Consider the following 12,174-nt stretch of genomic DNA (forward strand, 5'->3'; position numbering starts at 1 on the left):
GGTGCCCATTTATGTGTCCTTGTTTTTGCCCAATTTGATATCCTTTTGTATGCCATGTTTTGTTCCCTTCTTTGTGTCAACTATTGCACAATTTTTCAGTTCTAATTTAAAACACTTTGTATGTCAATTGTTTGCATTTTGTATTAATTCCTAGTTTAACATCCAATTTTACTTTCAATTTTGCATCCATGGTTACATCCGCATTTGACTTCTTATATAGAGTATTTTTCTTTACATATATGACCCCCTTTATAGATTCATAGTGAAATATATGATAGTTTCTAAATATCATTAAAGCAGATATCACAATTCAAAATCATTTGTAAAGAAATTTAAGAGAAATTGACAACATCCATCCAAAAAAATAACAATGTGTCATTAACAATTTTCAAAACATGTATAAAATAGCAACATAATACTAATAAAATCAGTATTATTTTTAATCAAAACAAGTAAAATTCAAATATGATTAACAAATCAAAATATTTCATGAATATTGTTATTCTACGATAAATTAACAACATACATAAATCAAACTCATTGTATGATTACAAAATCAAAATGTCTCATTGATATAGGGTAAATTCACAACACCCATCTAAACATAACAATGTCATTCTACACAATAATTTCTTCATAAAAAACAATGCATGTGCATGCCTAGCTACCACCACCAAGATCATCCTCATGATCATCTTGACCATCCTCATTACTCTGATCCACATCATCACCAACACCGCAACTATCATCATCATCTCCTCCTTCACCACCATCACCCTCATCCTCATCCTCATCATCTCCTGATATATGTTGAACATAATTTGGATCATCGTCTTGGCAATCATTACCTATAGCATTCTGACAAAAAAAATCAATATTACATGTTAGTATTAATTACATAACACAACGCATGTTTTTGTTATACAATGTTAACCATAAAATGAGGTAAGATATAATATCTAATAGTACTAAAAAATAAAATGAAAATATGGTTTAAAAGTAGATTAGAAATCCAACTAAGATTACATACCATAGAGTCCATCCAAACAACAAATTCAACCCATCTCTTTTGCTGCAACACCTCCTTTTCCAAATGATTTGGAGGTCTTCCATATTTTAGTTCCTATCAATCAGTAAATAGGGAGAAATTAGATAACAATGACTTTCTTCTAGTACAAAATTTATTAAAAAAATATCACATGTTTAATATACTTACAAAGGTTGTTATCAGTGCTTTTAAACCTTTCTGGCCACTACGATGAGTGACTTTTGTCTTGGTTAACCTCGCCTTGGATGCCTTGTCCTTAAACATAAACCAATTCAATTTATTTTCACACAAATACATGTCTAAGATACTTATAAGTATTAATACATTCTAAATAATGTTTAATGAAAAATTCAATACCTGAATTTTTATTTCATATATCTTATTTATAACATTTTAATGATTACAATAATACTCTTGTTACCAGATATTGTCAGAAGAAATCTTACAAGACCGCTACCTAAGAACATTGGACAGTTGAATGCATTAGTTAACATGTTTGAAAAATTCTATCTTCAAATCTAGATCCATCTCATGTGATTCCCGTATGTGGTATAAATTGTCTTGAAGGTACCTGCATCATTCGACACAAAGCTATTCAACACAATCGTTAACAAAAAACATCACAACTGCACAATATGAACGGTGCATCAAAATTGGCATTCACATGTCTAAGGTCTTTTTGGCATATCTGGTGTGGGTATAAAAGGTTTCCATTAAATCTCGTAAGCCTTTTTAACTATTATAAATAAACCACTAAAGTAAAACAAACAAATCAGTTATAAGAACTGAAAAGAAAGCTTGAAAAAAGATTAACATTTTCTAGAAGGCAAACACTAGAACACACTTCAAAATACTTTTCCTAAAATACTTCTTCAACCTGGCATCAAATTTGAAGGGCATGGTCATATTTCAATATGAAGTCATACTATATTTTCAACCCTTCTATGTTGGCAAGTTAAAACTAATGTTCCACCAAGACTCCGGGAAAGGGAGATGCATGTCTGGGGTGATGCACAGGGGGGCGTGTGAGAGTACCCTCAAATTTTAGGTAAAATTAGGGGGCAGGGGGATATGGGGGTATATAATTTTTTTAATATATATATATATATATATATATATATATATATATATATATATATATATATGTATATATATATATATATATATATATATATATATATGTATATATATATATATATATTCAATAATGAAAGCATAAATACATTGATCCGTACATGATTGAATTAAATAATGAAATACACTGATCCATACTCATCATTCATACTAATACATACATCATTCATTCATACACCATGAGATTCAATAATGAACTAGATTGATCCATATTCATCATTCATTATTCAACATTCTAGAATCTAAATTGATTTAAAAATTAAATTCATCATTCATCATTCTAGATTCTAGATTCTAAATTGATTTAAAATTTAAATTCGTGATTCTAGAATCTAATTAGTACTAACCAAAATAGACTATAGTAGATACTTAAGCCTGAAGATTGGAATAGTAAATTGATATAACTCAAACTCAAAAAAAGTAAAGAGTGAAAGTCAAAGAATCAGTCTAAGGTCATCCATATCTAAAGTCAAGACTTGAAAGTTAAAACTGACGATTAAAAATGGCCAATGAGCATTTTAGGAGTGCCATGGAGGAGGAGGTGCAACAGTTAACTGGTAAGTCAAATAGTGCTGCGCAGCAAGCTGAGTAGACATAAGCTTGGTAACTCGAATGAGTGAGTTAGAGATTGCAAATTAGTTTAGGTTTTGATATTTGTTATGTGTTGTTCTTTTTAATCTTAATTTTTTTTTATGGTTGTTTTATAATTTTTTTTAATTTCTATATTACAACAGTTACTAGAAAAAAAATTAGTTAATTATTATGTTTAGCACAATTGCAAGTCGTGTGGTAGTACTAAAATAGGATAGATAAACAACACTGTTTTTTATAATCACTACATAGTCGAATTCCTATCAATCTTATGTGGAAATGATGTAGCTTGAAGTATCTAAATGCAGTACCAAAGTAGAATTGATACCAATAACCAAACAAGGCAGTGACAGCAAAAACAAAATTTGTTGTAGCATCAAACTACAGAACTGTATTATCTAAATTTTTTCCTGGTATCACTCTCATTTCCGTAAAATGTTTTTAATTCCAATGAACAAAGACTTGCCTGACTCGATAACGAAATTGTTTTCCTTTGACATCAACGATTTAGAAAAGGATTTAGAAAAGAATTTAAAAAGAACCAATCATAGTAGAAGGATCATTACAGGATCTAAATACTAAAAAATAATCACCATAAAAGAACACTAAACATTAAAAGTTAAAACTAAAGATTGGAGTATCTAAAGAACAGAACCTAATTATTGACAAAAACTAGACATTAAATGAAAGATCGTGGGATCTATGACCCGGTGCCGATAAGAATACAAAATCAACTTCTGCATTCCCCTCATGACCCATCTGGATATGGACTTAAGGAGACCAGAACCAATCTTAATAGATTAATTACAGGATGTAACTGCACAAGCCTAGTACTCCATGAGTCTATCCCCCATCTGCTTATACTAGATATAAACAACACGTTTGTAGAAAGTTAGAAAAATACATTGTACAATCAGGTTGAACTCAATACAGATTCAATTGGACCTACAACACATTCCAGCCACAAAGCTGGAAAGAGCACAATAAAAATAAAAGCAAACATTGAATCTTATCACTGTTGTGGATTTTGTCCTTAGAATGACATGAGACATTCCAAATATGATGCCCAATCTGATATGTTGGCTCTTCTAGCATGGATGCAAAGAGAAAGCAATTACAGTACTTGATCTGTTTTTTATAATATAAGACTATATTTTGCTAAGAAAACAAAGGTATACAAAAAAGCCCACATGCATTACATATCGAATATCATTCCTTCGGGAAAGCCCTAAAAGCCAAGTGTATGTGGAGACTAATATCAAAAGAGGACCTCTGGAATCAGATTCACATTCAGAGATATATTGAGCCCAATTCAGCAGAAGACTGGATTGGAAACCCAAACAAGTCAATCAACAATGCATCCATATTATTGAAAGTACTGACTATAACATTCCCTTTAATAGGCAGATTGTTGGCATGGAAGGTTTGCAATGAGGCTAAGGCGAAGATCAGTATAGACCCATGGATAAGCAGTGGAGCTGAGTACAAGCTGCCAGAAGCAGTGATAAACTCTCTTCAATCTAGACCAGGCAGCTGGACCAGGAAACTCCTCCATTTGCCAGCAGGATTGGAATAGCGCTGAACAGAGAGACGACTCAAAGGCCAAGAAAATATTCAATCAAAAGGATTTATAAACAAATCAAAAGTGTGCCATGCCTATATAAAAGACTCTGACTATGATGATGAACATGTCTGGTCTAAAATCCAGCCTTGGGGATTCACACTCCAAAGTTAGGATAAGAATCGTGTACCCTGGACAGACCAGAATGCACACTCTCATGGTGGAAGCGCATCTGGATAAGAACCTTTCAAAAGTTCATTATTTACATGCAGTTGGCAATCTTAAATAGAGCACCCACATAGGAAGTTCTTAAGAGAAGAAATGGATCAAGTCCAAGCAAATGTATCATGTGTAAAAGAGTTGAAAAGAACATAGACCACTTACTGATATTCTGTCCTTAATAAAGGAAATCTGGATGGTTTGACAAGGATAAAGGACTGTGGACAAGGAGGTTATGCTGAAGAGTGCTCTAAAAAGTGGTAGCAAAACTCAGTCCTCAAAGGCCTTCCTCTAATAGTATCATGGGGAATCTAGAAAGATAGAAATGTTGAAATCTTTGAAGACGGGTATATAACTCTTTCAATGTGCCTTCCAAGGTCAGTCAATCTTCTCAAACTTCAAAGCTTTTTCATCAACCCCAACATAGAAAAAGTTGATTCGTGCTCCTATGGACAAATCTGGAAAATGGGGATTACTTTGATGGAGCTAGTCAAGGTACCCCCAAAAAAGGGAAGCCATATGTGTTCTCTATCTCAATAACTCTCACTGAATCAGATTTAAAACAGATTTAGGTGAGGATCAAATAACTACACCGAGCTTATTTCCCTAACAATACTCTAAAAGCTAGCAGCCCACAGTGGCATTTAAAAAAATACCAGTGTTTGTTGGCTCATTGTTGTTAGATAGTGTACCCCAGATCATCTTCTACTAGGTTGGAGCACACATGGAAGATCTGGGCACCTTATATTACAGCAGCATTACACAAATACATGCAGCATTAAATTCCAAACAGCATAATGATCTGTTGGTGAGAATGCAGCAATAAATAGACAGTAGGAGCACATCACAAATTTTACTATTCCAGCAATAAGGGCACACACATGCATGTATGGACCAGCCATAAAAAGAATAAGATAATTTTATCATTATACTTCAGGTTAAAGATAATGTGCTAAAGTTAGATGAGTCAGTTCTGTTTTATTTTTCAGTCTTTCTGAATTCATTTTTTATCAGTTAGATAGAGCACAGATCCAGAGATCTAAGTAATATATCTATTTTTATAAACCCTAGGTGTCACTTATAAGAAAGAGTGAGAGTATGGATCTGTAATAGGGTTAGTTTCAGTTCTTACACAAAATCCTTTCTAGCAGATTTTTATTCAGCAGTATTGGAATAGCAGTAACAGGTGTTTTTGACATTGATCTGTGTGTTCCAATGTATGTATTCCAACTGTGTTTGTAGATTTTAGTGAGATTCAGATTGCAGTTTTGATTAGCCTCTAAATTTAGACAGTGTTAGTTTCCACTAGAAGAAGAATCTGTTTACAATGAGTTAGACAAAAATTCATAATGGTATCAGAGAAAGGTTTGTTGAAACATTCTAAAAATCCTTGAATAGGTAGTAGGACTGCTACCTATGAAAGGGAGTTGTCAGGAGGCTCCAGGGATTGGATGCTATGATCCATGCTTGAGAAAAGCATAGTGAAGTTTCAAGTTGTCGGGTTCTTTGTTAGGCTGCTGATCTGTCTTAGCTTTCGTTTAGGCGATATTCCAATGCAGTAGTATGGCTACAGTCAATCTCAAATACATGGACAGATTGGAAGGTCCCTCTTAACTCCATCCCAGGGAAGTCTCAGGTAACCAGCCTGCATCCATCTTAACTACAGATCTTCCAAGCATTTGGCGGGATCAAATTTCTTTTCACTCTAAAAGAGGTTTGCACCTCAATAGATTTGATCCCTCTCGACACTCAATAGATCTGGAGTTAAGATGGATCTAGAGTGAGAAATTATTCTTACATAAGAATACCATTAGCAAAACCATGGGTTGTCAAAACCACCAACAATAAATTGACTATTTTACCTCAAGTTTATTTTAATTATTAATTTTATTTTTTATTTTATTTTTTTTTTATTTTATTTCATTTTATGAAATTTGACGAAGTCAAAATGTTTACATATCAAGACACGACATTACAACATCTCTTCCATACCAGGCTGGTGAGCTCCTCTAGGCACAAAGATATTGTTGGAGTAGGATTTGTCTAACTTCATTGAGAAACTGGTTGTAGAGCCTCCCAAACCTGTGTAATTAGTAAATCATAAAAAGAAGATGGCCAAGGTCAAGTGAGTCATACTTGAATCTATGAAGGATCATTAGATCCCTCACATCACCAAAAAGACCACAATAAAGTACATGTTTGATGCTCTAGTCACTCTATCAGAGTGAGAACAACAAACAGAAGACATTGCTAAGAAATAAGCTTAATCCCTGCAAATGAGTAAAAGGATATTGTAGTTTCCTACTTAATGAAGATTATTGATCTCCATGATCAGCTTGCAGCAATTAAGAGGAGGTGAAGGGTGAAAAGCTAGTACTCATTGCATTAAATAGGTCCTGTTCTTTTTGGAAACTTTTTGGCTATGACATCTAGGCCAAAAAAAAGTTAAAACTTCCCATTTTGAAGAGGCTATGGAATGACTTCAACTAGAAGGAGCAGAATGTTGTCCCCATTAGTAAGACGAAGAAGGGCAACAAGAAAAGAGGAACTAAGAAGTATTAAAAAGGGAAGAAAGAGAAGCCAGGTTCTTGTAACCAGGGAAGGAAGGACTTGAGCCACATCAAGTGCTTCAAGTGTCAAATGTTTGGGCACTTCGCTTCCAATGTCATCAAAAGAAGGGGAAGGGAAAGCAACTTGTAAAGAGTACAAAAGCATTAGCTCAAGTGGATGAGATTTCATCCAATCTCGAGATACACTTCTCAATGGTCTCATGCCTGTCATCTGACATCATGTCTGATGTGGACTGGTATGTGGACAGTGGAGCCTGCAAACATACAACCTCTAACAAGAGTACCTTTAGTAGAACTTGGTGATGATGCCACATATCCAGTTGCAAGAGTGGGATCCATCAAGTGATATCCTTAAGCTTACTAAGTTAATGATGTTTTGTATGTACCTAGCTTAACTAAAAATCTCTTTCCAATTTCAGTGATGATAGATCCTACATATATGGCTAACTTTGAAGATCAACAAGTCCTCATCCTAAATTGCAAGGGAATCCTATAAGAACTTTAGGGTATGATAGTGACAACATGTGTGAGCTTTGACAAAAGAGACTAGGTCACTTGCACTAGTGAATGTTTCCAATCTTGAAAAACATGGTGTGGGCATTGCCAATCTTCAAGGCTGAGAAGAAAGGTGTGTGCAAAGGTTGTGCACTTGGCCAGCATGTAAAGGATGTTTTCCTGGCAGTAAACATAGGTCAAGAGGGGTTTCTGACCTAATCAACTCAAATGTATGTGGGCCCATCTCTTCAACTTCCTTATCAAGTAACATTTACTATGAATATTTTATTGATGATTCTTCTAGGAAGTCCTAGACTTAATTCACAAAAACCAAAGGAGTTTGATACCTTTTGCATGAAATCAAGAATCAAGAAAATGTTGATAGTTCCCTACAACCCTCAGTAGTTTGGGGCCTTGATTCATGATCTAGTTCTGCTCATGTGTCTCTGTGTATAGACATGTCTCATCATTGTCTATATTTTGAATAGGTATCCTCACAGAATTTTGAAGGATAAGACTAGAGGAATTCAGAAGCCTCAAGTAACACATCTTTGAGTTTTTCAGTTGTCCTATCTACATTCATATTCCAGATGGGAAAAGGACCAAGTTGGAACCTTCTAGTTTGAAGGGAATTTTTGTAGGTTAGAGTGAAACCTCGAAAGCTTATAGAATATACATTCCATCTCAACATAAAGTAGTTGTGAGCAGAGATACCAAGTTTGAAGAAAATGCATGGTCCTCTAAGTCTCAAGAACCTCCAATAGTGACCATGGAGGCAGAAGAGCTTGGTATCCCAAAAACAGATCTGCAGAAATAAAAAAGATCATGAAAAGCATACTTAGATCAGCAAGCTTTTGGAAGTGCAAGGGGTGCCTCTTTACCTTCAAGTTCAGCTAGAAAGCCTAGATGGCTAATCTAGACATTAAAAGAGGCAACAGAGTAAGTTGGTGCTCCAACTACTTCCCTTCAAATAAGCCACCCTCCTAAAAAGTTCCCTAGTTATGTTGCACTGATATCTTTCATTATTGAAACAAAACCTTCTAGTAACAGCAGTAAGGAGGCAAGTATTGCAAAATGCCATGATGGAGTAATACATCTCCTCCTAAAGAATGATGGGTAGGAGATAGTGCCTAGACTAGTGGAGAAGTCAGTATTTGACTCTAGTTTTTCTTACAACAATCATGCATGGTTAAGCATGCACCAGATAGCAGCATATAAAACTGCAAAGCTCGGTTTGTGGCTGGACGGTTCTCCCATTAAAAAGGAGTTGACTATGAGGAGACTTTTGCTCTTGTTACTAAATATACCTCTATCAGATTTACTATGTCTTTCACAACAATCTTCCATTGGATTTTATATCAAATTTATGTAAAGACAACATTTCTTAATAGGTTGATTAAGGAGTTATATGAATAAACCAACCAAGAGGCTTTTAGGTGAATAGGCTTGAGACCCATGTTTACAAGTTGAAGTAGGCCCTTTATGAGTTGAAACAGGCACCATTTGCATGGCACTCCAAGATCGATGAGTAACTTTCAGATTTGGGTTTCACTGAGACAGATGCAGATTCTAATTTTTACAATTTGGTAGATCATTCTAATCTGCTTGTTTTAGTCCCATATGTAGACAATCTTACACTCACAGGAAGTTAAAAGGAATCCACGAACTGGTGCAGGGCAAAATTGGCAAGAGAATTTGTCATGACTTGAAGCACTACTTGCTGGCTCTAGGGGTGTAGAAAAGTGCAGGTGAAGTGTTTCTTGGATAGAAAAAGTATGTAATTGAAATTCTTAGAAGATTTCAAATGATGGACTACAAACCCATGGCTACTCCAGTGTATGCAATTGAAATTCTGATGAGATTTCAAATGATGTACTGCAAACCCATGGCTACTCCCCTGTGGTAGTAAATCCATTGTACTTTGCTGATTCTAATTCAGATTTGATGAACATTTGTATATAGGGAATTGATAGGTTTCCTCATGTACTTAGTTAACACAAGGCCTAACATTTGTTTTGCAGTCAACACTTTCAGTACATGGTGCAGCCTATGCAAGTTCATCAGGTTGCCACAAAACACAAGTTCTAATACTTGGAAGGGGGCAGTGCATTTTGCACTGAGATATGTTAGTGATGCAGCTTTTTATTCAATGATAATGGAATAGCATTAACAGGGGTTCTCGACAGTGATCTACATGTTCTGTGCATGTTTTCTAACTGTGTCCGTTTATAGGCTCAAACGACATTCAGATTACAGTTTCGATTAGCCTTTAAATTCAGACTATGCTACTTTCCTGTAGGAGAAGAATCTGTTAAACAAGTGTTACTAAATTCATCAGTTGTTAGTAATTAGTAATTAATTGGATGAATGGCAGTAGTAGAAGATGAAATCAAACGTTCTGTTCGTTTTTATTTCATAGTGCTTTGAACATGTCTATAAAGAATTAAATGGTGAAGCAGACACCTTGAGGAAGGAAGGACTCAGTTGGCTGAGGGTTCAAGGTTATGAAGTGAAATCAAGGATTGTCATATCTTACACGAACATATTTCTGCATCCTCGAATGGGGATTCTTATGACAGTCAGTATTCTGAAGATGATCCAAGTGCCTCAAAAGAAGAATTCTGAAATTTTGACAGTCTAACAGCAAGATGAAACTTGGTTCAGGCTAACTAACGCAACCTTCAATCCACATGCTCTCGACCCTTGATTATGGCAACTTTTGACCATTTAGAAAATACAGTGTTGGACGTTACAAATTTTGACCTACTTCGGCCACCAATAATGATTCAGAGTTCTTTAATTCAGCCGCGACTCTGAATAATTTCTCTAAGTACTGCAATTTCTTTGATGCAGGGTAGATTGGCTACATGTGATTTGTTTCCACTGGCACACCAATCCGCTCCAGTGGCCTCGTCCCTTTATGTGATGTTCACAACCGTCATAGTTTTGACCCTTGGCCCACTACCAAAATAATAAAGGATCGACTTTGCATTTCAGGAAGGGATTCATCTCTGCTCACAACAGTGATAGTTTTGACCCTTGGCCCACTAACAAAATAATAGAGAATCGACTTTGCATCTTAGGAAACGATTGATCTCTAGTTGGTCTCCTGAACTTGACTGTGAATCTAAAATAATTAACTGGAAAATAATAAACCAATTTAGGGTGATATCCAGTACCACCAAAGATGGAAAATGTTAGTTAGGGTGAAAAGAATTCTTATAAGTTACTACAGCCTTAAATTTTGCAAATAAAAATTAGATATGCTGTCAAGAATCAAGTTACAGGACCCTTCAATCAATATCAATGCCTTCTTCAGGCTTAGCAAAGAATGTATATTTTCTTTCTGATATTTCTCGAAGCTTAAAGCATTTACAGAATGTATCTCTTTATACTCGGATGAAATAAAAGATTAGAAAAATTGAGGGAAAATATATCAATATCAATCGATATGTAAGCCAATAAATGCGCCAAAAAAAACACAGATTGAAAAAATATGCCTGCTATGAGTCTGTGAAAGCAAATATAAGCAGCACCTCTTCTGGAAAATGTGAAGCGGAAATACAAAACAAAAAAGACATCGTGATAAGAGAATATGGGTTGAGAGGGACAAAAGAAATCAAGGCTTAGACTCACCTCTATCTGATTGCATATGAGGATCTGAACCAGCCGCATCGGTTATCCAAAAATGCACCTTTGTCCGTGCACCGATCAAGTCAATCTGCCGCCTGGAAAGAAAAATAGCACAATGCAAAGGGGGCGCGGCGTAAGAGGCCCTCCTGAAACTGAAACCCCTCGGAGAAGGATATATCTGCGGACCTGAAACCCTACATCCGATATAACAACCCATTTTAAGATATAAATGTTTTAAAAAGTTAAAGAGCATTTTCGCCGACCCTGAAACCCTACATCGTATATAGAACTAGCATTTGCACAAACCGGTGCAACGTCATAGAAGTAGTGGGATATGGAAGTAGGTTTGTGCAACGTCATAGAAGTAGTGGGATATGGAAGTAAGTAAAAGTAATATTTTAGTAAAATGTTAAATATGTGTTGTATGAATTAATAATTTTATTATATAATTAATAAAAGAATTAATAGAGAAGGGTTATTATTTTAAAATTTAGGATATAATTAAAAAAAAAAAAATTGAGAGGAAACATTAGTTTTAAGATCAAAAAAAAAAAATTTAAAAAGAGCGATAAATTTTAGGTTTAATTCAAAAGCCTCAATGCGAAAGGATTATATTAGAACATCCTAAAAAGTCTTTTAAGAAAAATGGTGATTAAAACCTTTTCCAAATAAATTTTAAAGGTTTAAAGCATAAATATAATAAAAGCCGGCATATATATGTAAATAGTAATAAAGAGGTCGACCCCATAAAACTGCCACGTTGCATATTGGGATCTCGTGAGTGGCGTTTTTGTTTTATTGTCCATGACCAAACTTCTGAAGCCTCTAACTTGCGACTTTATTTACACCATATCCATTCAATTTAATTATTTACACCATAACCATTGTAACTTTTAATGTCCATGACTAGACACACGTCGTTA

The 12,174-nt window shown here is 34.9% G+C and overlaps 1 protein-coding gene across 3 annotated transcripts; it reads right to left on the minus strand.

The window, feature by feature from the left end:
- Window positions 1–517: 517 nt before the first annotated feature.
- On the minus strand, window positions 518–11,441 carry LOC149142219 (uncharacterized). Of its 3 annotated transcripts, XM_089449479.1 has the most exons (5): window positions 11,255–11,441; window positions 1,495–1,619; window positions 1,217–1,303; window positions 1,031–1,123; window positions 518–858 (listed from the first exon to the last, which is right to left on the minus strand). In XM_089449479.1, exons 2-5 carry the CDS (start codon window positions 1,540–1,542, stop codon window positions 661–663), a joined length of 426 nt encoding a protein of 141 aa, XP_089305605.1. In that variant the 5' UTR covers window positions 1,543–1,619; window positions 11,255–11,441; the 3' UTR covers window positions 518–660. The 3 variants fall into 3 exon arrangements, with proteins under 3 accessions (XP_089305605.1, XP_089305607.1, XP_089305606.1); XM_089449481.1 differs by lacking the exon at window positions 1,495–1,619; XM_089449480.1 differs by lacking the exons at window positions 1,495–1,619; window positions 11,255–11,441 and having other exon boundaries at window positions 1,217–1,458.
- Between the last annotated feature and the right edge of the window lie 733 nt (window positions 11,442–12,174).

Source organism: Pinus tabuliformis, chromosome X (assembly GCF_031772625.1).
Source record: "Pinus tabuliformis cultivar Carrire ecotype Pingquan chromosome X, CPIR1, whole genome shotgun sequence".
NCBI lineage: Eukaryota > Viridiplantae > Streptophyta > Pinopsida > Pinales > Pinaceae > Pinus > Pinus tabuliformis.

Excerpts from the sequence above, each read along its gene's own strand:
- LOC149142219 (XM_089449479.1), bottom strand. The coding sequence starts at position 1,542 with ATGTTAACTAATGCATTCAACTGTCCAATGTTCTTAGGTAGCGGTCTT. Across the intron at positions 1,304-1,494 it reads TGTTCTTAGGTAGCGGTCTT|GACAAGGCATCCAAGGCGAG; the intron begins GTAAGATTTCTT and ends TTTATGTTTAAG. Across the intron at positions 1,124-1,216 it reads AAGCACTGATAACAACCTTT|GAACTAAAATATGGAAGACC; the intron begins GTAAGTATATTA and ends ACTGATTGATAG.